The 27,066-nt window shown below is 39.8% G+C and overlaps 1 protein-coding gene across 8 annotated transcripts in view; it reads left to right on the top strand.

Annotated features, from left to right (window-relative positions):
* The window catches only part of ARFGEF3 (ARFGEF family member 3), a 98,915-nt gene that overhangs the window by 57,433 nt on the left and 14,416 nt on the right, over nt 1–27,066 (top strand). For 5 of the 8 annotated variants that reach the window (XM_074862639.1, XM_074862640.1, XM_074862645.1 and 2 more), the window contains 19 exons: nt 2,523–2,606; nt 3,769–3,935; nt 5,174–5,339; nt 6,753–6,860; nt 7,109–7,324; nt 7,581–7,691; nt 9,072–9,222; nt 9,782–10,096; nt 11,654–11,787; nt 13,327–13,472; nt 15,028–15,207; nt 15,588–15,732; nt 16,853–16,975; nt 19,233–19,336; nt 21,408–21,552; nt 24,199–24,327; nt 24,867–25,043; nt 25,614–25,728; nt 26,352–26,454. In XM_074862639.1, coding sequence (XP_074718740.1) covers nt 2,523–2,606; nt 3,769–3,935; nt 5,174–5,339; nt 6,753–6,860; nt 7,109–7,324; nt 7,581–7,691; nt 9,072–9,222; nt 9,782–10,096; nt 11,654–11,787; nt 13,327–13,472; nt 15,028–15,207; nt 15,588–15,732; nt 16,853–16,975; nt 19,233–19,336; nt 21,408–21,552; nt 24,199–24,327; nt 24,867–25,043; nt 25,614–25,728; nt 26,352–26,454 — 2,819 coding nt within the window. The remainder of the gene's footprint in view (nt 1–2,522; nt 2,607–3,768; nt 3,936–5,173; nt 5,340–6,752; nt 6,861–7,108; nt 7,325–7,580; nt 7,692–9,071; nt 9,223–9,781; nt 10,097–11,653; nt 11,788–13,326; nt 13,473–15,027; nt 15,208–15,587; nt 15,733–16,852; nt 16,976–19,232; nt 19,337–21,407; nt 21,553–24,198; nt 24,328–24,866; nt 25,044–25,613; nt 25,729–26,351; nt 26,455–27,066) is intronic. The other 3 variants (XM_074862643.1, XM_074862644.1, XM_074862641.1) reach the window with 2 other exon arrangements.

Here is a 27,066-nt window from a genome sequence, read left to right on the forward strand (position 1 = left end):
TTATATCACAGAAGGGAGATACCTTAAACGGGACATTAGTATTAATTACATTCCTAATTGAGGTGCTCAGAAGCACAATGGATTTATTTTTCCTGAAAAAGAATGATCTTGAAGTTATGCCAAAAGACCAGGACTAGAACTTTAGCTCAAACTTTGTGCACCTGTTCTCTCGTGCATGAATGCATATACCACTTCTTTTCTCTTTTGTCTGTCAAATCCTTTAGAACGTTTTAAAGTGTTGGAAGAGGTAGATGTAGCAGACTTTCATATTTTAAAGCTAAATGCAGCTTTTGTTGTCATTCAGTATGATTAATACAGTGAGAAAGAGGGAAGAATATAACTCAATTTCTGCATTAAGTCCATAATTCCTGGTTTGTACATCTGTCTTAAAAAGATACCTAGTCTTGAACTTAAACTGTTGAGAAAGGCCTTTCATTTTCCTAAGAAAGCCACCCCCATGGCTAAATCTGTACATAAAAGTGTACACTATGTTTCCAGTCTGACTTGGTGAAGTATTCTTGGAAGGTGCCACTCAGTAAGGGATCATGGAAAAATATAGTAGCAAGTTACTGTATTAAAATAGTTTGGAAGAGGTAACCTGGTGTTTTCATAGAGCCGTGGCTGTTACAGAGTTGTAACTTTCTGCTGTCCCAAGATCTGTGCAGTTCATGTTTCAGTTGGATACCTGGAATGAGACTCAATCCAGTTGAAACAGTCCCTTAACATGTACCTCAGATCTTAAGCAAAAGTCCATCAGTCCTCCTGAGGTGAGGACTTGTGTTCCTGTGCAGGTTTGAAGACCTGTGGAGAGAGAGACTTACTAAAGTTGAAACATGTGTCTGGTGGTAGGAACTTCCCCTGGAGAGCTTCTGAGACACCAGTCTGATCTGCCTCTATAGGCAACATGTGAGTCCTTGCTTCAGGACTCCTTTGTTAGCACCAACAATTCAAGGCACAAATTAGGTGATGAAGTTAGAGGAACTGGTCATATTCATTGTATGTACAACATTTATTAATGTGTAATTCCTGAAGAATACATTAGGAAATTTGAGTATTGGTTAAGATCCAAGTTGATAAGAGACAGGTGCGGTTCTGAGACCAGCCAGTACAGAAGCAGTATTTTTATGTTTCTGAGAGACCTTATTTAACTGCTTTGCTTCATTTAGCAATTTTTCTTACACTTTGGGGGAAAAATACATTAGCTACAATTTAGTAGTCTTTCCTACAGGTTAGGTTCTTAAATAGCATTGTAATATTATTATGTTATCATAGGATTGAAAAGCAATGAAAGGAGGTAGGAATTTGAGGCACTAGTATGGGAGTATAAGCATGGAAAAAGTGAAGTCAGCTAAGCAAAGTTATAGTGAAATTAAGATTTGGAAGTCAGTTGGTTAAAATCCTTCCTAAGCTACAGTTTTCATCTTTCCTCAGAAAGTTCCTCCTTGTTGCTAGATCAAACCAATGCCAAAAAATTCGTTAGTGACACCAAAGTGTGATATCTATCTTAAAAAATACTGAATTATCTAAAAATTCTCAACGTTATCTTGACTTGTACAAAACATTGTTTGCATTTTTTCAGGACCTCATTTTACCTGGCCGATTTAAATGACCTATTGTCTCTGTTAAGACAGTGTGTGAACTTCATTGTTTATTATAGCTGGCAGATTTTTATAATTAAAGTTGATGATCAGTATTCTCTTAATTCAGACATAACTATTCTCACGAACCATAGTGTCAAGGCATTAATTCTAAAAGTTGCGTGCCATTGTGTGAATAATCATAGCAAACATTTTTAGCACCTCCTTTCAGTTTTGATTCCATAGCTTTTAGCAGCAAGGTTTTTATGTTGGTAAGCATCATTGCAAGTTTACACATCAGCTAATCTTCTGCTTTTGTGATCTCAGCATCTCCAAATTCAGTAGTTTATTATGTTTTAGAGGAAATTAAGGACCATATTTTTCCCAAACGCTTTTGGGTGCTCAAATACATACCAACTATGTAGTAGCTACTTTTATGTGCAGTTATACACATTCCTTTTTAATTGCAGTCCTGTGTAGGGTGTTGCATAATTTTTAAAATACTTTAATGCAAAATAAAGTGGGCTTTTTTTTTTTACCTACCTCTCTGCCTTGATTTTTTTATTACTCTAGCAGATGCTAGACCCTGAGGTACATAATTAGAACAGATAAGGCATCAAATCAATATATTCTGGCTACATCAATATCATGACCCTCCATCCAACAAAGTGTTAAGATGCATCTTTGCCTTCAGTGATGAAGGAGTCACTGGAGCTACTCACAGGCTACTTTCAAGCACATGGTTGCAGTTTTGGTGCTAGATAAAGATTCTCTGTTAACGTTCACCACAAGAAATCTACTCCAAGCACGTGCCAACCCATGTGGGTATGGTTTGTGGCCAGCCCTATCACCTCTTTTCCACAAAGGTTGCTCCCTTGAACAGCTATTCATTTTTTAGACCCACCCTGGAACAGTTACTCTCTTTCTAAATCCGCCCTCAAACAGTTACTCACCTTATCCACGCCCCCAAAGTGACGACAGTGGAAAGTCCGAGAAGGCAGCAGCACAGAACTTTCAAACCCTCACGAGGCAAGAAAAACATTTGCTTCTTTTCTGTGTGTGGATTTTTTTTTTTTTTAATGTTAATGGTTTGTTGTATTTTGTCTAAGAAGAGTTATGAGCTTTATGGTGGGAGGAATATATTCACAGTAAACCACTGCAGCAGTTAACAAATGACACAGCTTTGCTTCATCATGTAACTAACCTTGGAAGCTGTTTTTTGTTTCATTTCAAACATTCCTCTAGGATAAAGCTTACTCCTTAATCTTCCACAACTGACATTATATGAATGGATTTCACAGTTGATGTGAAAACCATGAAATATTGTGGGTCATATGGGGGTGTCTAATAATTCTGTTTTTTTCGTGGCTCAAACTACAGATCGTGGGGATTCAATTAGGTATTGCTCATACTTGATTTATGTTTTTCTACCAGTAGGTCAGCTAATTCAGGAAAATGTATGTGTCATCCGTCCTACCTGGGAAGAAGAGATTGTGCCACTGGGCATGGTTGTAGGTTGTTGTTTCATACAAATAGTGTTTTCAGGAGTACTGAGCACTTACAAGTGGCTTTTGGGTCTGACAGAGCTGCAAGTGCTCAGCTATCTGGAAAGCAGGTCTTGTATGAACTAAACAGGGCTTGGAATTCCAGCCAGCTTGGCCCCAAATATTTGTCCCCACACCTCTAGGCAATGGAGAGAATGATGTTCCTGCAAGGTGCTGAGCACTCCAGTCTCCATCCAACAACTCATTTAGGCAGGACAGATTTACTAGGGAGTTAAAAGGGCTGTCACCCTCCTTTGGTGCAGTGTATGCTCAGTTAAGTATGCAGGCTTTGCCTCTGCTCCTTCCCACCTCACCTTTCCAGTTAGCATTGCAGATGTTTCCTGCCCTTTGCTTTGTACCTGACAGTCATCCCAATGAGTGTTGGTGCTCCTTGTGTATTTCAGATTTAGCTTGTTGCTTTGCTGGACTGTGACTGGAGTGTTCAGTTTGCCTTGCAGCGCTGCATTCTAGATGGACTACTTATTTTTCTATTATTTATTCTAGTACATTTAGTAGAGTAATTTCTACTGATGATTCATTAACTGTTCTAGCAATCTGTTGCTGCTGAAATGCTAGGGTTAGTTTCTGATTTTTTTTCCAGGCAAAATCTGTGTAAAATGTGAGAGCTCACATGGTGTTTTTGTTAGGTATGATGCACTCACCAGGATTTGAGGGAAACCTAAATTTCAGCTTCCAGACTCTGATGAATGCAGACAGTCTCTACATGGTCTCACATTACACTCTGCTGCTCAACCTAAAATTGGCCAACTCGGATTACTACAGAAAGAAGCCTGCCCAAGCCCCTGTGTTGCTGGTGAGTTGGAGAATATGGGAAAGCTGTTAAAAAAAGCAAATTTGTTTTGCTTCCTTTCACATAAAACAGCCCACACGTAAAGCCTTCAGGCTGCTTGCTAAGTGGAGGAATAATAATTGCAAATGAAGCATTCTCCTAGCTGCTTATGAATCTTGCATGATAAATGTCACGCATCTGAATTACACAGCTTCTCTGTAATTTTGGGGGGGAATGAATGCTGCTTACTGATTATCATTAAAGTAGCAGTCATTTTGATGGATACTCTATCTTCAGAACAGATCTTCATTAGTATCATGTGATACAGTAAGTACTGGTTGTTCATGTTATCAAGGGACATACCTTCTTCATCTTGTAACTACTTTTGAGCATAATGACAAATTTCTTGCTTAATACTTGATTTGTATTTGCACAGATGAAGACATGAGAAGTTAGAGTGAAAAATATGAACTGATAATTTCTGTGGCACCTGAGATTCCTCAGCTTCTTGGTCTTTTTAAAAATTATTTCGAAGGCTGCAGGAGCTATAAAACATGAATCTAGGTTTTTCAATTAAATTGCCTGAGAGAAGACATTTCAGAGTTTTCCTAAAAATAAAAAAAAAATTCCTAAAACCAAAAAAATTCTGCCAGAGTGTACCATTATTGCTGAGCTTCCCGTGGAAGAGAATTTATATTCTAGAATAAGTCCTCAAAACCACGTGTGTTTTAACATCATCATCAGTTCTGTTATGTTCTTCAGCAGCTGTGAGAGCAAGTCTGTGACTCGTAACCTTCTCTAGGGACAGCACTGTGCACAACAGGTCTGAGCATGGACCTAAGTATTGTTGAAAGTAGTTCAGATATCTAATTGGACCCCAGTTCATCTATGGTGACTGTTCAGTGCAGAAGGGCCTGATTGCTGGACAGGCAGTATTAGGTGCCACAACTTCTTGTTGTTGGAATTGAGATCCTACCCCTACCTAGTGGAAATAATGAGAGATCAGCACATCCCATTGTCACTGTGCAAGAACTGTCATTATGATTTGCATCTTGCATGAACTGCAATAAGAGAAGGGAAAGCTCTTTGTTCATGTAATTCTCCACTATAGAGACACATTGCAATCCGTGGTTAATTATTGGTTTTGCATAACTTCATTTCTACTCCTGCATTCCTTTACACTCAGGAGTAGATCTATGGGCTGAGACTCATGCTGTAGAGCTTACTGTTGTCTTACATCTGGCTTTTATGGTTCTCTGCAGAAGGAGTTCATGAAGCAGGTCCAGTCCAGTGGAGTGTTGATGGTATTTTCCCAGGCCTGGGTTGAAGAACTGTACCACCAGGTACTAGAAAGGAACATGCTGGGGGAAGCTGGATACTGGGGAAGCCCTGAAGAGCACAGCCTTCCACTTATCACCATGCTGACGGGTCAGTACTATGTTATGGTGGCAAGGCTGACTTCCAAACACATGTCTAAAACAAGCTACAACAACATACTGCTTCATTCATTGCGTTACATACAGAACAGCATATCATCATGCAACACATGGTGTTTCATGAAATTACTGGTAGAGAAGGAACCAGACTTAACCGTGGCAGGTACTTAAGTGTTTGTTTTGAATCAGACAGAAAGCTTTTGAAGCATGTGTTTAAAAACAAACCATCCCTGGGAGACAGGGAGGGTAGGTTTGTTCACTGAACCAAAACATCTTTTAATTCTGTCAGCTTTAGTTCTGGTAGACTTGGTACCTGTTAATGATAAGTGGTAAGGCTGCCATTTCAGTGTGCCTGTGGCGCAGAACAAATATAAATAGTGGTGTCTGATCCTGAAGACTTCCACAGATTGTGCTCCCCTCGGTTCAGATTTGTGCTATGCCAGGAATATGCCAAGTGGCACTAGAGAAAAGCTGAAAACCTGGAGCACCTCTAACAAATGCTTAAAAATAATCCTTAGCTTCATTTGAGGAAAAAAATCAAATTGTATCAGCTGAAAGGCAGCAGGATGTCTGTGATACTGTATTGATATAATCTCTGTCTGTTCACTGTCTGCCTAAATATGTATACTGTATTGATTACAGAGAAGTAATTAAAACAGTGTATGCAGGGAGAACACTGGCTTTAGCTGAACCATTAACTAGTAATCAAAGGGCACTGGTCTGCAAGTTTTTTGCTGATTCTATTGAGCTCGGTGTTGCTTTTAGCTATTGAGCTGGGAAGCTGAAAGAAGCACTTTAGAAAAACAGTAGCCTTGAAGTATGTGAAGAAGAGACAGACAGACAGGGACTACTAGAAAGGAAATCAACCTGCCGTCCCTAACATTAAACTCTCTGTGAGAAACTGGCCTTTTGTTGTGTTGGAGAAAGGGTTGTATTTCTTTTGTTGAGATTGAACGTACATGGGTTTACTAAAAATTGCATTTAGGACATAGGATCCCAGTGCATCCTGAGGACTCAGACTAAGGTCTGGAAACATCTAGATACAGGATTTAGCAAGATTTGAAAGGTTATACTAAGAAACGTGGGAAGTTCTGAACTGTATGAAATACCATGAAATCTTTGCCTGAGAGTTCTTTTGACAACTTGGCAGGGGGGATAGGAGGCTTTTGAGAGTGGGATATTTCCCTTCTTCAAGAAAACATTGGTTATACTGGGCAAAGCATAAGATGCCACAGCTCGTGCTTATGCCAAGGCTTCAGAAGGGTGCCAGAAAAAAGCAACTAAAAAGCATACCTGAGAAGTCAAGAGTGCTAGTACTTATTTGAACAAAGAGCCAGTAGGAGATGCTTTCTTTATACCATCTGTGTGTCAAATAGTAATCTGTTGGTTTTTAATGTTCTGGCAGACATTGATGGCTTGGGAAGCAGTGCGATTGGTGGCCAGTTGATGGCATCTGCTTCAGCTCAATCTCCTCTTTCCCAAAACCGGAAGACAGATGATTCTGTTGTTGCAGGTATTAAGACTGTATTATATGCACAAGTGTATCTATCAGCAGTGGATTGTTATATACCATAAGCATATTCAGATAAATTGTGTTTTAGAACAACAATTTAAGGGTTGAGGGAAGTACGTCAGTACATCCTATGTGTGAATTGGTAGTCCAGTATGCAGAGGACAAATATGACTTGTTTTTTACCCTTGATGATAAAGCTGCTGTTGTGCCATTTTCCAGTAGTAGTAGTAATGCATTTCTCATTACAGGAGTTGCCTTTGCCCGATACCTTTTAATCGGCTGTTGGAAGAACTTGATTGACACTTTGTCCACACCACTGACTGGCCGCATGGCAGGCAGCTCCAAGGGGCTGGCTTTCATCTTGGGAGCAGAAGGAGCCAAGGAGCAGAACCAAAAGGAGAAGGACTCCATCTGTGTGAGCCTGGATGGACTGAGGAGGGCAGCCCGGCTGAGCTGTGCTTTAGGTACTGCTGCATGTGGGATCATGGCAGACTAATAAAATAGGATGGTAACTTTCCTTAAAGGATTTTGTGAGAGAGAAAAGCAGCATCTTGTTCCAGTCTTGGATGGGAACCTGGACTGTAGGACTCCCCATAGAGTGCACCTGCCCTACAGCATAGACGTATCCAGCCAACTTTCTTTGACACAGCCTGTTGTTGAGGTTGCATGGGACTGGGGAGGAAGTGCTGGTTAAACAGTAATTGTGTTGTTGCCTTACAGGAGTTGCTGCTAACTGTGCATCTGCTCTTGCCCAAATGGCTGCTGCCTCCTGTGTCCAAGAAGAGAAAGAGGAAAAAGAAATCCAAGAGCCCAGTGATACTATAGCTCAAGGTTGCTATGTGATTAAATTACCTACCTTATCTCGTATTGCCTGCAAAGATGCAACTGGAAAGTATTTTGCTACACACAGAACAAGGACAGAGGGCGGTGCCACTACTGTGCACCACTCACTTGTATGCATATGGGATGTATATCTAGAGGCTTCAGTACATGTCCTGCTGTCCTAGGTTCTTAACATTATGTCATAATGGTTATATTTTATATGGAACTGAAATTATAGTGGAACAACAGGTAAGTAAACAGCATTTTTGAAATGTGCACTTTTTAAGCCCTGCAATTCTAGTGCAACAGGGCATCAGAAAAACAATGTCTTTTTAATGTGTTGGGTGGTAATATAAGCTGAGTTCGCATCCCTGCCTTGCATATATACATCCTTGGTTGTCTTTTGTCATCATCACATATTTAAAACTGTTCCTGAATCATGTTAAATGAAGATGGAATAAAAAAAAATGATGTATTTATAACATGTAAAAGGTTCTGCATCTTCATACCACTACTTCAAACCCAGTGGAAGTCAGTAAAGTCAATTGTTGTCTCCAGTGGCTGTTTGGAGAAGTACATAAAATATGTCTGATGACATCTGATTTCTAATGGCAAGAAGCCCATATCAAAACTCAATGTTGCACAAATGACTCTGCTTAGCACTTAAATTTGGTGTCTCAGTAGAGAAAACAAAACTGAATAGGCCTGAGCACAAACTAGCTTTTGTCCACGCTGCTAGGTATGACTGAAGTGAATTGGCCAGGCCACGCTGAAGCAAAGAGGAGGCATTAGAGGTGGCCGGAGGCCAACAGATCTGTTCTGTGAAAGCTTGTAAAGCTTCAAAATTTGTTTCCATTCCAATGCAGCAAAGCTCTTCAGAGATTCTCAGGAAAAAGAATGAGGTCCAAATGCTTGTAATTCAGATCAGAATTAGTTTTGCTTTGACAAGAGTATCAATTAACAAAGCTCTTTGGTGAAACTTTTGTATAGAAATAGATGTGAAATCTGCAAACTGGTTTTTTTTTCCTGTAGCAAAGGAGATTTTGGTAAAAAAAAAATGAATATCCAGCCAGCCAGCTCCAAAGAGAAGCATGTAATATCACTGCCAGTCTGCATCTGTTCTGTGGGCAACAAGATGTGAATTTGGGGGTGGAGTGTCAATCTGGCATTGATTGTTGTCATGCATATAAGATCAATCAAAAGGGATTTAATTTTAAAACTGCCTTATGTTTACTAGGAAGAAATTCATTTCTCTAATTTGTTTTTTGTCTAAAATCCATGATCTTTTATAGCTTTCAGACTGTATACCTTTGCCATCACCCTATATACAAACCAGTGTGTTTAAAAGCTGGAGAAGCTAATGGGTTTCTTTTATTTTTCATGCTGCAGTGAAACAGAAAGTGGAGCAGAAACTGGAACAGATGGGGAAAGTGCAGGGAGTCTGCCTGCATACTGCTCATGTTTTGTGTATGGACGCAGTCCTTAACGTGGGCCTGGAGATGGGAAGCCACAATCAGGACTGTTGGCCTCACGTGTTCAGGTACTCACCAGCTTTCCCAAAAGAAACAGAATTTGTACCATGTTGCCTGAAAGTAATGGACTGAGAAAAACTTTACACGCTCTGGGAGTGTTCTGCAGAAACAGTATCAGAGTGAATTGCCTGTATCTGTAAGAGAAAAGCTGGTGCTGTTTTCCACCTCTATTCAGAGAGAAAATCAACGCTTAGAAACTTCAAAATGGGCTTTTCAGGCACCTCCACTAAACTGTTTGCTATCTAGACTCATGGGAGGCCAAAGGATGTAAGAAGACGGGTTATCTATATGTAGTCTGAGAGTTAGAGATTTTCTACAGTTTGAGGAAAATGCCCTGTACATCATATCTGATTCAGATGTAGAAATCAGTGCCTGCAAATTGGTTTCCATGTAAGCTGGCTTCTCACAGTGATGGGGCCGTGAGGCAGCTGAGAACTGTATGCACACTATCCTGACTCATCTCTGGAGTACAGACCCAAATGTTTCTTCAGTGAACCTGGTGATTAGTGGGGGGAGTTGTTGTTTGGGGGTTTTCATTCATCTTTTGCTTCTCCTGTTTGTTCTCAGGGTCTGTGAGTACATCAGCACACTGGAGCACACCCACTTCAGTGATGGTGCTTCTCAGCCCTCCCTTACCATCACCCAGTCACAGCAGGCACCTGGAGGGCTGCACCCAGACTCTGAGCCTGGGGAGTCTCCCCAGGCATTGACCCCTGAGCAGGAGACCACCCTCAGCAACAATCCTGTCATTCAGCCGGTTTCTATACAAGAACTCATCAAGGAGAGCAGTAAGGGCAGAGCTTTTGACTTCCGTGGAGGCAGCCTGCTGTGCGGGACCAGTGCTGCCAAGGCTGTTCTCACACTCTCCACACAAGCTGACAGGTAAAAGCAGCGCTGTCAGGAACCAAAATCCTTGTTCCCTAAACAGGACCAAAATGGATATTTTTGTGGTGCAATGGGGCCCAATCTCTCTCTGTTGCAGCTACTTGCTTTGGTTGAGTTTCACAAGAGCTGCAGGTGCGTCACAACCAGCAGTTCCTAAAAGCCCTGGTTTTCTGCATCTCTGCAGTACCTGCCCTGCAGGAACTGGGCTGAGTATGTCTGTGCACAACAGTGAATATGCCAAGTAAATCAAATGCATCCTGAGAGTGGTGGATTTATTGCTTGCATGTAAATTAATCTGTGGTGTTCATTAAAGCAGACAAAATAAGTAGGTGTCTTGTCCTGACAGGAAGGGACTGAGTGACAAGACCATTATCAATTAGAAAGCAGCTGCTTCTGTTAGGACTGTGTGGACAGCTTGTCAGCCCTCCCAAGCATGTCCAGAGGAGAAAGGGCCACCAATCATGGTCACAGAATGGCTAGGTTAAGTGTCCCTACAACACCATCTGCAGACTGATGTTGCACACTGTTTCATTATTTCTGTTATTCTTTTGGCAGCCCAGGCTAGAGTTGAAAGTTTCCTGGGTTTGTGTGATTCTAATAACCTTTCTTCTCCAGCTACCACTTTACATTCTTGATCTCTGCCCATAGGAGGGTGTTATTTGTAAATTCAGGGGAAAAAGTAATGCATACTGACACTGCTTGTAGGAGTTTGACTCTGTGCATCGAAAGTACCTTTTATTTAGGAAGCTCACAATACAACTTGGTTCCAAGGATTAGGGAATAGCAGTACTGTGATTTTAACGATGCAAATTTGATTTCTGCACTTATACTTCAGTGTGGACGTTATTAGGACTCAATCTCCAGTTTTCTAGGACTATAGAAAGTTTTTCATGAAAAGCAATGTCAGAAAATCATATTTGTTTCAACTTGTGAAATTTCACCTTAATCTCTGTGGAACCTACCTCCTATGTAAGCATGTTTACTGGTTTAAGGGTACAGATTTTAACTCTTAAATCTTAAGAGTTCATTGCAGCTGAAAATAACAACTCTTCTTTATATTCCAAAATAGCAATTCAGGTACAGGAACTTTAAGACTTGAATTAATTTGTTTTTCAGGTAAGGGGCTGTAACTTCAGGTGGAGCAAACTGGTGTAACTCTAAAGTCAGTGGAGCTGTGATGATCTGTGTTGTGAGGACTAGGCATATTCTCACTGGTTTTTTGATTACTGGCCCATGAACTGCTTATAGCATTAAGATACAGCAATGGGGAAGCGTTGGTTCCTTGAAAAAGTGACTTTTTGTTTTGGTCCCGCAGTTGAATCTTGGAAGGGTTCTGGTTGGTCCTACAGCACCCTACTTTTCACCCTCCAATTAATAAAGCTGAATCAAAGTCTTTCTGTAGCAGTGTATAAATGAAAAAGCCCTCAATAACCTAGTGTGTCACCAAAGGTAACACATAGCAGCCACGTACAGATAACAGTTTTCCTGTTACATACACATTTAGGTCTTTTATCTTGTTAATTTTTCAATTAGATACTGTTGTTTCACTCACAGGCTTTTTGAAGATGCTGCTGACAAGTTAAACTTGATGGCATTGGCAGGCTTCCTTTACCAGCTCAAGAAGGCTTCTCAGGCCCAGCTTTTCCATTCAGTCACAGATACAGTTGATTACTCCCTAGCAATGCCAGGTAACTCACCTGAAGATCCCTTACACAGTTCTGTGTTTCATATACAACTGTACTGCTTACAGGACTTGCTTTGTTTCTTACAGTTTTAATTTTTCCAACTGAAATTTCAAATAAAACACAATATTTAGTCTAGTCAGATCTTTCTGTAGGAGCAATTCAAAGTCTTTAGAAAAGGTTGAGCACTTTGTTTTTGGACAGTGACCACATCCACGCCTGCTATGAAGCACTTCAGAGGACATTCATTTCGTTCTTGGAGTTTGGGGGTGTTAATTATCCACAGATATTTAATCACAGCTCCATTTTGAAGCCCAATCCAGTAAGGAAACTCGGGTGAGTGTAGACCTAAGACAGTGGATTTAGGTTAGACATTTGACAATGGGATAACCTCAGAAGCGTTCAGAAAATGAACCAACAAAGCATACAACTGAAGAATGTTAAAGCCGTGGGATTTGTCCTGCTTGCTCTTCCCCAGCAGAGTGGAGCATACACCTTATGGTACAAAGCCTGTAAATTGTTTCCATCACTGTCTCAAATAAAGCAGGATTGGACCCAAAGAAGGATATTTTACTTAAATTTGTGCTGTGCCTGTAGAAGTTACATTAGTCATACAGGTTTTGTTCTGTCCTGTAGCGGACATGGATTTTATCTGATATATGCCTCCAGTTTAATCAGTTCCCCTCTCCCTGAATTGCTGCTTGTCATTTTCCCAGTGTGACACTTCCAAGTTGTTCATTTTTTGCTCTTGCTTGTCTCCAGGCCAAAACATTCATCACTGTATTTTTAATAAATAGTGATCGTCTTATCATTTATGTAGTAGTCAATCAACAGTAGTTAGTAATAATGAAATTAAAATTAGGATTAGAGCAACTGTGTTTTTTTTTTTTATATTAGAAGTGGTATGCCCCCTGATTATGTCTTTCACTAGAGATAAAAGCACCAACGTATTTTAAATGAAAGAAAAAAGTGTCTTTCCAAATGTTGTAGGAACAATAGAAGATGAATCTCTTTCAGTAGGAAATAACAAGTATTACTGGCTGGGGAACAGAGAAGTATTTTCTCACATTCTCTGCTTCATTATCCTTTGCTTGATAAGAAATGCAAAAGGACAAACCAAAACTAAGTAATTTGCAGTTTATATTCTCCCCTGTAGATGTCACCAGAGGTTTTTGCAACTACTATTTTGGGTCTTCATATCAATTATTTAACTTCTTGCTTAACTCTTCTGCACTACTTTTCCAAGCCTTTGTCTTTAAAATATTTGCAAAAAAAAAAAAAAAAAAAAATCACTTAAACCAGATAAAGTGGGTTTAATAAGTTGTTCTTAAAACTTGGGTCCATCTCCTTTTACCTACACAGGCATAGTCTGTGTTTTAGACTGATGTGGTGGGGTTTTTTTTCTCCACCACCCTCCCTGCCCCACTCCTGCCCCCGACTTAATACTAAGAATTTCTAACCTGATTTAAATTCCAATTTAGACATCTAGAGATGGAGGAGCTGCTATTGCTTAGCTTCCATTTATTTTCTTATACTTTCTTGTAGGTGAAGTAAAATCTACTCAGGACAGGAGAAGTGCACTTCACTTGTTCCGACTTGGTGATGCCATGCTCAGAATTGTAAGGAGTAAATCTCGCCCATTGCTCCACCTCATGCGCTGCTGGAGCCTGGTGGCACCTCACCTTGTAGAGGTAGGAGTAGGGGAGAAAATGGGAATGTGTGCAAGAGATAGCAAAGCTGAAAAAGCTGGAGAAGGCTTGATAACTCTTAAAATGTGTGTCAGCCCTCAACGTTGTCAAATCTGGTTACACTCCTGTTGGGGTGTTGTATATCCTGTGTCTTATATTGTGATGCTGCCACCAAGGAGTGCACTTTTAAATAATTGAAATGGGCAGGTCCAGGGACAGTGTGTTGGATTTTTGAAATGTGATACTTCCTGTGCGTCTGTGGTGAAAAAACTGAAACCACCCTAAAAGGTTACAAGTAATTCCTTCACCTACCTGTTTTTCCAGTCAAAGTCTGCATCCTTGTAAATCTTCCCATAAAAGGATGCAGGCTTTCTTTTCCCGTATAAAGCCAACTAGGAAGATGGTGACATTTTTCACTTTCCTTCTCTTTCTTTGTGAATCCTGGTCAGTGGCATGCCAGTAGCAGCCATATAATGGATTTCAATTATAACAAAGGACCTTTTCTCAGCCAAACTTTCAGTCTTATCTGGTGAAATGCTGGTGTCTTGACTTAGAGCTTTTTGATTTGTATCACTGGTGTGAATAAACATGCAGTACTTCCTTTCTTTCTCTTGGTGAGGTATGCGGTGTCATCTGCTCAGGTCTATTAGGAGCATGCTTCTCTGGAGTTTTAAGACAAGCTATTCAGTAAATTGCCATAGCACTTCATTTCATTGACTCAGTAAAATATGTGGACTGTCTTACAGCAGAGTTCAGACATTGCGGAGTCTCAGTGGAATCTCTCTAAGTGAAGTAGAAATAGCAGAGAACAGTTTTGTTGTATGCTTTATCTTGAAAACTAGTGTCTCACTTGCTTTTGGATGCCACTCTGAGACCACTTTAAATATTTCTCATGTTTTGAACACTTTTAAAATCCCAGGCCACTTTAAACTCAAGTACCTTCCGTATTTTTAGAATGCAGGGCTGGTCAGTCTTTTCAGTTGACTTCAGTGCAGATGAAGGCATTACTGGGAAGGAGCAATATCAGGGAAAGGACAGAATTTAACATAACCTGCATAGTTGCTCAAAACAGTAATTTTATATCCAGATTCACTGGTGTTTAATTTTTTAATAGCTCTTCTAAAAGTGATGAGAACCTTCTCACTTTAAGTTCCATAAATAGCCAAATAAAAAGTGACATTTGATCGTACATAGATAAGTATGGTGAATATATACAGAAACTACCTTTTTGAAGGGAAAAATAGACACATGGTAGAAACAAAAGGCAACTTTTCACACAAGTTCTGTGGGTTTTATTATTTATTTATTTTTAGCTCTGTGCTTTTTGAATTGTCTGTAAACCTTCATGCATCTGTGGGACTCCAAGCAGTTAAGAGTCTCAGTCGTCATCTGTTTCCATGGCAGTACTCCCATTTTCATTGCAGTGGGGTCCCTTGTCACATTCATGGTGAAGCCATTTTTAGCGTTCAGCAACATGAAGTGCTTATCTCCCTTAAAAGTGTCTCACTAATGGCAAATTTTTTGCTTAGACAAACTAACACTCCTCTTTTCCCTGCAGGCTGCCTGTCATAAGGAGAGGCATGTGTCTCGGAAGGCTGTCTCCTTCATCCATGACATCCTCACTGAAGTGCTAACAGACTGGAATGAGCCTTCTCATTTTCACTTTAATGAGGCGCTTTTCCGCCCATTTGAGCGTATCATGCAGCTAGAGCTGTGTGATGAGGATGTCCAAGACCAGGCAAGTTAGCCCTGATCAGGGTGTCTGTATCTGACCTACCATGCGCATAAGGATGGTCTCCAGATTGCACTTGGTCCACTTGAGAGAGTGTTTCCCAGATATCCTTCAAATGGTGCCCCTTTATCGTCCTCAAGGAATCAGGAGGGTTCTGCCTACCTAAGCCAGCATTGTGGTAGAGCATGGAGACAGTACACCTGGCCATACAGTAATTAAATAAAACTTCTTTATTATCTAAAAAAAAAAAAAAAATATTAGTCTAGACTGACATAGTGAAATCTAGGAATGTGTTTAAAGCCATCCTCATTCCTTCTGAAGGTCCATCTATGTATCAATTCTGGTTTTTGGTTTTAATCTTTTAACCTCTCCTACACTGTCTGCAGGTGGTCACCTCTATAGGAGAGTTGGTGGAAATGTGTTCTACCCAGATCCAGTCAGGATGGAGACCCCTGTTCAGTGCCCTGGAAACAGTGCACAGCAGCAGCAAGTCAGAGGTTAAAGAGTACCTCGTAGGAGAATACTCTATGGGTAAGGACTTAATGCACTGACTGTTTCATATGTGCTTTTGTTTCCCTGTCTTATTCCTTGGGGACACAATAACTACCTCAATGTATTTAAATGCCCTACCTGAACAGTGGCGCTGCGATACTCCAGGACTGTACCGAAGTATCTGGTTTATTAGTTGGGGTGGGAGGCAGAGCAGAGGTACTGTTCTGACTTTTTACCTTCTGGATTCTGGCAGATGAGTAGAATGAGAAAGAAGTGCTTCAAACATGCTTGAATATTGTTGAGCAGAACAGTACTGCAGGAGTACTGAGCTTGGCTGGGTCCTTGTCACTGTCCTGCTGGAGAAAGGAAAGCTTACTGTATACAACCACCACATCTCATGTGGACTGTCTTTCTTACTATGTGAAACCTATTGTTTTTATACATCAGGGTAACTTAGTGTGATAATCTAGGAGAGTGCTTGTCCAGGCATTTAATCACAAGACTTCAAATTGCTAGCACTATTACAAACCATATTTGTTGTAAGAATGATTCTGCATCCTTCCCAGAGATGTTTGCTTGTATGGAAACTGGGTAATATGGGACAATCACTTTAATCTGTTCTGTTGCCCCATTAGAAGATATTTTTAAATGCGACAAGTCACATGTAAGGGATATGATTTTCCTTCTAAATTTTTCTTTCAGATCTGTTATGATCAATGGCAAAATGCAAGTCTATACAGCTTTTGAAACCTAATAATCTACTTAAGAAAAGCAAGGCTGGTTTTTTACTGTATACTCTGAATAGTTTTCCGTGTGGCTGCTGTCATCTTGGCAGTTATCAAGAACTAAACCAGAAACCTCCACCAAACAGAAGTGTCAGCTACTGAGCTGAGTTCAAGAGCTCAGACCTACTTTTACCATTTGGGCAGGTATAGGCTGATATTTTTCATAGGTAAGGCAAAGGAAGGAGTCTATGTTACTTCCTGTGAAAGACTATACAAGTTGCCTCAAGAGCAAGAGAAGGTTTTACTTCTAAGATCATTTCTGACTCTGACCAGAATAGAAGAGGTTTTACAGATTCAGTTAAATTGTTGAAAAACTGTTGGAAAATCACCTTTATGGGGGATGGGGAAGAGTTCTCATCTTGTTATTTCCACAGGGAAACGCCAGGCTCCGGTGTTTGATGTCTTTGAAGCATTTCTAAACACAGACAGCATCCAGGTCTTTGCCAATGCCGCCACCAGTTATATTATGTGCCTTATGAAGTTTGTCAAAGGACTGGGTAAATAATTTTATTTTCCTTTTATCCTATTAAGTCATGATATGTAAAACTTGATCCTGCAGAAGAGGAGAATTCAATAATGTAATACATTGCATGGTAGGGAAGAGAGAGGCAGTGAAGAAATTGAGACCAGAAAGCTTTAAAAAAATAAAATAAAGACAAGGGATTATTTTAGGAACATTTTTAATGCTATCAATTCTTCAAGTTCTAGCAGCAAAGATGAATCTCAAATGTCTGCTTCATTTGATCTTAATTTGCATCAAGACTTGCTTATGTTAAGTTAAATAATTTGGAAAAAAAAACCCACAAACCCCAGAATATTGCAGAAATGTCATGGCATTGCACAGCTACAGCATAGGTTGTCTGCAACAGAACAGGGTATCTTTTACATTCAACGATCAAAGCCACATGGCTCCTTTTTACCCTTGCCCACCTCAGTTTGACATATGCATTGCTGAAAACCTGCTGAACCTTCAGTGAGATCATGAACATTTCAACTAACAGCACTCTGTCTCCACAATTAGTTTTTCTGTTGTGTTACTGAGGGCAGTGGAGACCAGGTGTGTCAAGTCAAGGTGACCCTGCAGGGTAACTGTGGTGCTTCACCAAACTTCAGAAGAAAGGCAAATGGTGTTGGGTCATTCTGCCCCCATATTCATGTTCCCTGGCTTGCCTTGATCGTTAGAGTTTGACACTTTTCATTGAACTGTGGCAATGATTTTTTTTTCCTTATGTAAATCGCAAAACTTCTAATGAGTGGTAAAATGTGACACTTTTTTTATATGTATATTAATTCACAGAGGTATCTTGGTCTGTAAGTGTCTCCCTTTGATTTAACTGAAGCACCTAACTGCAGCATATCTAGTCTTCAATGTTACTCTCATCTTATTAAGCTATTTCACTATTCAATGGGGGCAGAATTCAGCTTTTGATGACAGACCAGAATTGTAATTGTTACTACAAAAGAGAAACAAACTTGCATGTTCAGTACCAGTAGAGGGAACTCATGTTCCTTCTGGAGAACTTAAAAGTCTGTCTAACATTTCTTTAGGTTTCTTACTTTCATGAGGTAAGGTTGCCACCTTTATGGTTATGTGTCAAAAAACAAGGTCTTTTTCTTGTATTAAAGGTAGTAGAACTATGGGATACTTCAGTACTGAACAATAGCAAATACGTTTATGTTCATTTTAACATAGAAGTGAAAGATTCAAACCTCACTGACTGACATGGCTGATCTCAATAGTAGACAAGACTTTAAAATACAGTATGGAGGGAATAGTTAAGACCATAGAAAAAACAAATAAATGTAGTGAAAGTAGAATAAAGTAGGATTTAATAAAAGATTTAATATTTATTGTGTGGTTTTTATGAGAGGAATAGCTTTTAAGGCAATAAAATGTTAACGTATATAAGCGTTTAGTAAAGATTCAGATTTGGCACTTAGTGGGAAGTATTTGGCTAAACTGGAAAAATGATTATGAGCCAAGTATTGTAGGGTGGACAGAACATTGGCTGAGAGGGGAGGAAAACAGATCGTGCAGACAGGAAAAATGCTGGAGTGTATGTAGTTACCGAGGGAGGAACTCTGCAACAGGATGCCTTGGAACTGATCTTCTTATTCAGTAGTACACTTAGTGAAGCTGACCTAAAAGTAGGAGTCTGCTGATGCCACAGAGTTAGTAATACATGCAATACTGAGACACTAGACCCTGAGGATATCATACAGTTGAAACTGTGAGACCTTGAAACCTGAATTAGATGGAAGAAGGAACTATTGTAGCACAAAATATAAAATGGTGTATTCAGGAGTAAATAAACTAAAAGGAAGAACTTGTGGTAGAAGAGTTTTCCAGGGCACTGGAGTGAAAATGAACAGAAAAAAAAAATGACTATAGTAATTGAGCAAAGGGTGAATATGAGCAGGTAATTCATACACCCATGGAAAACAGTGGAGTCAATATGACAGATGACTATAAGGTATGGTTATAAGAACTCCCAAAGGCTCTACTAAAGACTGACTAAATAGGCATGCATTTATTAAAGTATTTATTCATATAAAAGTCTGAGTATGAACTGTGACCAATATCACTGTATTGTTTGTATGAGGATCATCTAGTTGTCATCTAATAAGATCAAACAAAGGATGTTTTCTGGATTCTATTCAGACATCAGGACACAACTGAATGAAAAAGGAAAACTAATGTTATGTTTGTTTCTCTTCTTCTGTCCTTCCCAATGCTGCCTTTCCTATCCCCAGGGGAAGTAGATTGTAAGGAGATGGGTGACTGTGTGCCAGGATCAGGATCTGCATCTACAGACTTGTGCCTTCCCGCGCTTGATTACCTCAGGAGATGTTCTCAGGTATGATGATCTTATACAGGTACTAACCTGGCCTAGGAAGCAGTTCTAACCTCCAGGCTTTGCATCAGTGGTTAGGTGGTTTGCATGAACACAGCAGAATCTGTGGTAAACCTGACGGTAATAACCTGCACTGCCAGATGGAGAGTGGCAATCTGAAGGAATCTCACACCTTCTAGGCCAGCTAACAGTGGGAAAACTGAGGAGATAAAAACACTCAGATCCAAGGAGCATGTGGGAAAATGTGAATGTTCAAAACCTAGTAGTAACATATTCAAAGCTACATTCAATCTTACTTAGACAGTTACTGTAAACAGTGTTGGGAATGAAGGAGAAAAGAAGAACCACCCTGAGAATTGTCAGGTCTTAAGAAGAGCAACAGGTTACACCCTCTAAAATGCAGCAGCATCTTATCTGTACCATGAAAACATATCTGAAGCTCAGGGCAAATCTCTTAACAATTAGAATGCTGGCATGTTTCCTGTAATCTCCTTGCACACAGCACAGATTATTATCCAGGGTTATTAGAAAGATTTTTGTCTGATTTTATAATGTTGTTTGTATTTCTGTAGTACCTGCAGGTCTTTTTGTTGGACCCGCGCCATGTTTTTTCTGGGTACAGTACAAATGCATAACAAAGGATATTACCATAGCTGAAAGGCCTTAATATCTAAATTCAGAGATGATGGGTGGATTCAGTATGCAGATTGAGAGGAGAAGGAAAGAATAAGGCAGCTCAGAATAATAAACAGCAGACATATCAAGCTGTACTTGCCATCTTGTTCACCTAAAAAAAAAAAAAAATTAGTGAATAGCTATTCGTATGTCTAATGTATGTTCTATCTATACACTATGTGTCACATCACTCTTCCTCATTCTGACAAACCCCAGTCCACAGTGAGGCAGAAATATTTTCTCTTCTTTAAAAGAAGCAGCCATTTCTATCTTGTTATACCTTTTAACTTGCCAGTAGAAGAAGAACAGGAATGACTAAAAAGAAATGCTGTCTGTATATTGCAAATACAGGGTTTACTTTAGAAAGACCTGGTAAAATACTGGTAGCATCCCAGGTATAGCACAATTCTGCAGTTTGTACTTGTTGTGCAATTGACAACCCAGGCAATGAAGCTCTGCAGTAAACCTATACAGATCCTTTTATCAATATTTACTTAGTTCTTCAGAGCTCCAAAATATTCTGTGTACAGCTAATGGAGCTTCTTAGGTCATAGGTGCAATCAGTAAGTAGTAACATTTGTCTTTCACAAATGAGGAGAGAGCACACTCCTTCCCCAAAAATGTGTTATTTAAATTGCTTTTCTCCCTGTCTTTCTCCCCCTGACCCCTTACTACATAGAATGGTTTGGGTTGGAAGGGACCTTAAAGATCATCTAGTTCCAACCCTTCCACTAGACCAGGTTGCTCAAGGCCCCATCCAGCCTGACCTTGAATACTTCCAGGGAGGGGGCAGCCACAGCCTCTCTGGGCAACCTGTTCCAGTGTCTCACCACCCTCACAGTAAAAAATTTCTCCTTATATCTGATCTAAATCTATCCTCTTTCCATTTAAAACTGTTACCCCTTGTCCTATCCCTACACTCCCTGACAAAGAATCCCTCCCCATATTTCCTGGAGGCCCCCTTTAAGTACTGAAAGGTCTCTATAAGGTCTCCCTGGAGCCTTCTCTTCCCCAGGCTGAACAACCCCAACTCTCTTAGTCTGCCCTCATAAGGGAGGTGCTCCAGCTCCCTGATCATCTTCTTGGCCCTCCTCTGGACTCACTCCAACAGGTCCATGTCCTCCTTATATTGGGGACCCCAGAGCTACACACAGTACTCCAGGTGGGGTCTCATGAGAGTGGAGAGTTGTCAGTGAATAGAAGATTTCTGGCCTCCAGTTGTGTCCTTCATTTTCACTATAGCTGGATGAACAGATCAAATGCTGATATTATGCTGCTTTCATACCTTTTGCTTTATTTTACATACCTGTGTTGTATGGATAGCTTTTACAAAGTTTCCCATATATATTTATCTTCTCTTTTTTTCTCTTTCTCTCCTACCCTCTTCCCCACCCCCAAGTTGTTAGCCAAAATCTATAAAATGCCCTTGAAACCCATGTTCCTCAGTGGTCGACTGGTTAACCTGCCCCGAAGAGTGCAGGAGCAGTCAGCCAGCAGTGAGGATGGTATTGAGTGCATCCTTTCTGACTTTGATGACGACACTGGTAAGTGTATTGATAGCAGTAAATGCGGAATTAATCAATTGCTTCTTCTATATGTCACTGTAAATTTTGCCAACTGCTGAAAGCAAAAAGGAAGGGAAAAACTTCATAGTTTATTGTCTCCCTGTTGTCTATACACACACATGTACACACACAGTGCTTGGAAGTTCAGGTCACATCACCTTCTTTATGTTAAAAGATACCATTCATATATGAGAAAAATACAACCCCTCTCTTGGGACAAGAAATAATATTTTAATTAATAATATTTTAATTATTCTGATACTCATAATACAACCAGTATGTATTTCTGAGAGCTAACACAAAAATACTTTCTAGACCACAGCTTAAGTAAACAAGTGAATACCTTTTAAGGCTGGTATTGGCAGGCCTGCCTTTAACAGAAAAAATATCAGTGTTGAGTTAGAGTTTAGAGATAAAGAATACTTGTCTAATTATGTTTCCAAAATTATGTCCTGTGGTCTGTTGAACTAAATGGTGTATTTCTAAAGTCCATAAAAAGCGGTATGACCTCCAGAAAAACAGGCAGCATTTTTCTCCTGATTATTTGTGTGGCTTATATGGGTTGTGGATTAATCAGGTGATTAATGAGCTAGATCTGTGTTGAAGCAAGTGGTAGAGGAATGCAGCCTTACTGCTTCAGGACTCATGATGGCCCTTCGAAGCAGTACAGTCATTTCTGAATATCTGAACTACTGCGCTGTTCGAGCCTGGGTGCCTCTGTGAAGAGCCAGCTCTAAACAGGCAGAAAGCAGGCTGACTCCAGTGCATTTCATTTGCATGCCTCACCAGAATGACTCCTGGTGTACCTACTTTTATCTGGGCTCTTCTGTCACATGGATTGTCCTGTTCCACTGCTACCCTGGATAAAGGAGAGAAAAGCTGCTCTCTGAAAAAAGCAAACCGCAAGTCCTAGGCTTTTTTAAAAAAACCCACTTCTACTTTCTTCTTTATATGCTTGGTTCTTTTTTCCCTCTCTGGAAACTTTAGGATGCTCAGCTGGGATGTAGGAGACCCAAGTCACTGAAGTCTCTGCTTTGAGTCAGGCTTGGGACTTGACCTAGGGTCTCCCCACCTCAGGTGAGCACCACTTGCCTACTGTGTTCTGAAGTGGCTCTGCCTATCAGCATCTTGCTTGCTATGAACAGAAATGCCACCCAGCAGCAAAGAAACCACCTGATTTGGTTCTTGTCAGAGCTAATTGCTGAAACTTTCACCCAATTTTTATTTAGCTGATGACAGTATTAGACCACTGCTAGGCAAACTGACTTTACAAAGACAGAAGACAGTGCTTTACCTGGCATTCTAGTGCTGAAAGTCAGTACCAAGATGGAGCAAAATGTTGTAGTCTACTTTGCCATATGGTGGTGTAGTGTATTTTCGTAGTGTATTTGATTCCATGCCAAACTCTTCAAAAGGGTGTTTCTAAAAGATACACAATTCTTTCAGATTTGAAGATAGCCAGATTTTGTGCTGAGTGATTTGTGCTTTTTCCTTATCTAGAAACATCATTGAAGTTTGTATAACTTCACTGCCCTGTGGAAGTGGTGTGAATAAATAATCAACCCAGTTGCCAAGTAATGATTTCTCTGTTTTCTCCTTGATTCTCCAGAAGGCTCTTGCAGTCAGCAAACTCAGTGCCTCTTAAATGAAATTTTCTTGCAGCCTTTTTTATTGCTTTTGGAACATAATTAGCCAGCAGGCATCATGCAGACACAGACTACATCAGCATGACAGAAAAGATGGGCTTATTAGTGAACCAAAGTAAAATCCATTTTAGCCTAATAAACCCATAGCTTTTTAAGGAGACTTAGCTCAAGAATAACACTATATATTGCAAGGAGCATAAGGAGTGTAATATGCAAGATCTCTCTAGTCATTCATAATGTCATGGGGAACTAGCAAGTACTTAAGTGATCTGTGAAAAATTAAAGGGCAGCAATTCCTAACCATTTTCAAAATTGTATTGAAAACTAGTTGTATCCTATAATCTTTTAGGGATATGTGTAGATATGAACTCACAGTACTACCTGTATCCTAAAGCGCTGTTCTGGTAGTTGTCCAGCTCTGCCATTTCCACATTTAGTACTCTTCTATCAGTGACCTCTTAACATCTAAAGATGATGTGAGGCAGCCCAATGACGCTTCATGAGGCATTATTACTGCTCAACTCCAGGTACCAAATAAAGCCAGTTAAATTATGGCCAGTCACCTTAGGATCCTTACCTAAAAGCATAACCTAAATGAGTACAGTCCTTTCTGAGTAGCATTTGCAACAGTAGTGAGATGTGTAAAATGTCCCATTAAAAAAATCTAAAACCCCACCAAGGTTAAAGAGACCAGACCAGTGGGAGTAGTAAACTAAGACAGAAGACCAGAACAAGGTGTATGTGGAGGAGGAAGGAAGGGGCAAAACACAAACTTAATAAAAAGGGAAGGAAAAGGAGACCATAGTTTCAAAAATTGCTATTGCCCACAGCCATTACCCAGGAACAGTGAACATGCAAGAACCCATGATCTTTAAGTTAATTAATTTCTTAGCCTACATCACTTTCTGAGGGCAAGTTCCAGCTGTGGTCAATGCAGTTTCTCACTTATGGTTCTTAATCTTTGTTTCCTTACTTGTAGGCCTTATCAATGTCTGGATTATTCTGCTGGAAGAATTAACAACTGCCATATCGAACTGTCCCCGTCAGCACCAGCCTCCTACTTTGGATCTGCTCTTTGAATTGCTGAGGGATGTTGCCAAGACACCTGGTAATGAAAGAGCTTGCTAAAATGTGAGCTAGTAGAGCCCTGACCCGAACCTCTTAGAATCCCAAACTACTTCTGTAAAGTGTGTTACTTATGCTAGAGCTGCACAGAGACATTCTCAATTAGAAAGGGATTTTCTTAGAGCATGATCTGTTGTTCCAGTTAGTGCATTGTTCTGTGCTGACAAAAGACATCTTGTAAGAGTATGTTGAAGTTACTCTTATATTTATTGCACGAATAAAGAGGTGCAGTACTCTATTGATGTTCCTAGCCACAGAAAATGTTTGCCTGGTGTCTAGGAAATGGAAAAAGAAAATTATGTAGTCCTGTAGACCTTCTGGGAAAGACAGCAGGTAAACAGTTCGCTAAATGTTCATATACCACCTCCCAACTAGATCCAAAACTGCTTACCCCTCTCATCCCACAAAAAGTGTTTCAGAACCTGCTTTCTTTAGCATCAAGCCTGGAACAATTTAGCAGATTTACTGTTCATGTAGGCTTTGTAAGCAGAAATATACAACCATCATTGTGTTTATTTTAAGGACCAGGATTTGGCATTTATGCAGTTGTGCATCTTCTTCTGCCCACGATGTCTCTTTGGCTCCATCGCAGTCATGGTGACCATTCTTACTGGGATGTGGCATCTGCTAATTTCAAGCATGCCATTGGCCTTTCCTGTGAACTCGTAGTGGAGCACATTCAAAATTTCATACACTCAGGTATGTGATTGTACTGTCACATCTACTGACAGTTATCAGTGGCAAGTTACTGAATAGCTACTTGGGGAGATGGTTTCATTGCTTTTTGGTTGCTCAAGCATAAAATAAGAGGAGGAGGTTGAAAATTTTTGTTTGTTTGAGGTTTTTTCTTTCTTTGTAGGGTTTAGAATTATGGAAAAAATTAACTTGTAAGGGACCTGTGGAAATTATTTAGTTCAGCCTCCTGCTCAGAGCAGGGCTATCTTCAAAATTAAATCATCACAGCCTATATTATACTTTCCAAAAGAAGATACTAAGACTTTGATCATAAAGAACTAGAATATCAGAAACAGGATCTAACAGAATTTCTCCAATACCACTTAAGTCCAGACATTGTATATTGTTAACATCAAAAGGATGGTTCTTATATCAGTTTGATGTGATGTGTGTTTCACAATTGAACTCTACTGATAGCTGCATAAAAACAACTTGGTTTTGCAAAGTCTCTGAATAGCAGTAAGTGTAGCAGGACTGTTTAATTATAATGAAAAGGCAATGATGTTAAAACCAGTCTGTGTCTTTTCCTTATAGATATTGGTTATGAAAATATGATCAATACTATGCTGAAAGATCTTTTCAAGTTGCTGGTAGCCTGTGTAGCAGAACCAACAGAAATTATTTCCAGAGTTGGCTGCTCTTGTATCAGGTAACACAGTCTGTTCACTCTCTTAGCATATTAAAAAAAAAAAAAGTCTTTATATCTTTGAAGAATTTGCAGACTGATTAAGTTGGCTAGCATCTCAAAAGAAGTCTACAATATCTCTCTCTCTTGTTACCTGAATAATGAATTTTAGATTTACTAACCTTTTCTTGCTGTTTTTGGTCTGCTTCAGAACCTGTGATTTTAGGCATTACTATGTGTATGATTCCCATAAAATGCACTTGTACATTACTTATATGCAGTTAGTCAATAATTAATCCTTAGGAAAAATAATCAATGGTCTTTCTGTTGGAATTCACAGGTCTTTAGAGGTAATTAATACCTTTCAGTCTTCAGGTTATTACAGTCATAGTCAAAATAAGCACTGCATTATATAGTAACACAACATGTGGTTCTTGTGCTGGCAAGATGACTACTTAAAGAGGAAAAGCAAAGGAAAAAAAGTCAGAACTACAGTGTAATTGCAAATATAGGTCAACTGAGGAGATTGGATATCGTTAGCTAACTACTGAGTAGGCCTTTTGTTCTGTTTTCAACCTTCTCCCATTACAAGTAAGAATTGTCTCGTTACTTCTTGAACATGGTAACGTTTTCCTGTGTCCTTGCAGGTATGTGTTAGTGACAGCAGGGCCTGTTTTTACCGAAGAGATGTGGAGGCTTGCATGTTGTGCCTTGCAGGATGCGTTCTCTGCCACTCTGGAGCCAGTAAAGGTAATCTGCCTTTTTCCTGACAGTCAAAATGTAATCGCATTAGTTGTAGGCTCACTAACTTTTGACAGATTGCTTTTTGTTTTTCAGAAAAGTTTTTGGGTACAGAGCCAGGAAAAGAAGCGTAAGGATTATGTGGTAGCTTTTGTTATCTTGTCAATTCACAATGAAAGGTGTTGGATCAACAATGGATATTGAAATAAATTTTTCTAAACATGTACAGATAACACTAGTTGCTAACAGTCCAGACTTACTCTAAATTGCTCTGCCAGTATGAAATCAGAAGAGTTAAGTAGGTGAAAACTTACTTTTTGATCCATTTCTTCCTCTGCATTGTCTAAAACTAGATAGAAGACAAAGTTGTTACCTTGATCTTGTAGCTACATGCTCCATATAAATTATTTCTCAACTCACTATCTTTCTTGTAACAAAAAATCCTGTTAAGGATGAGTACGTAAGAAGTTGTAATGCCTTTGCATCAGATCCTTCAAATGCTAAACAGCAGGTGACCAGCTGATGACAATGGGACAGATCACTGAATCTTGTATTGCACACGAACAGGCTGGACAGTGCTACAGTCACTGACTTCATTTAACGCACAGTGAAAGTCTGATG

This window comes from Strix uralensis, chromosome 3 (genome assembly GCF_047716275.1).
Source record: "Strix uralensis isolate ZFMK-TIS-50842 chromosome 3, bStrUra1, whole genome shotgun sequence".
Classification (NCBI taxonomy): Eukaryota; Metazoa; Chordata; class Aves; order Strigiformes; family Strigidae; genus Strix; species Strix uralensis.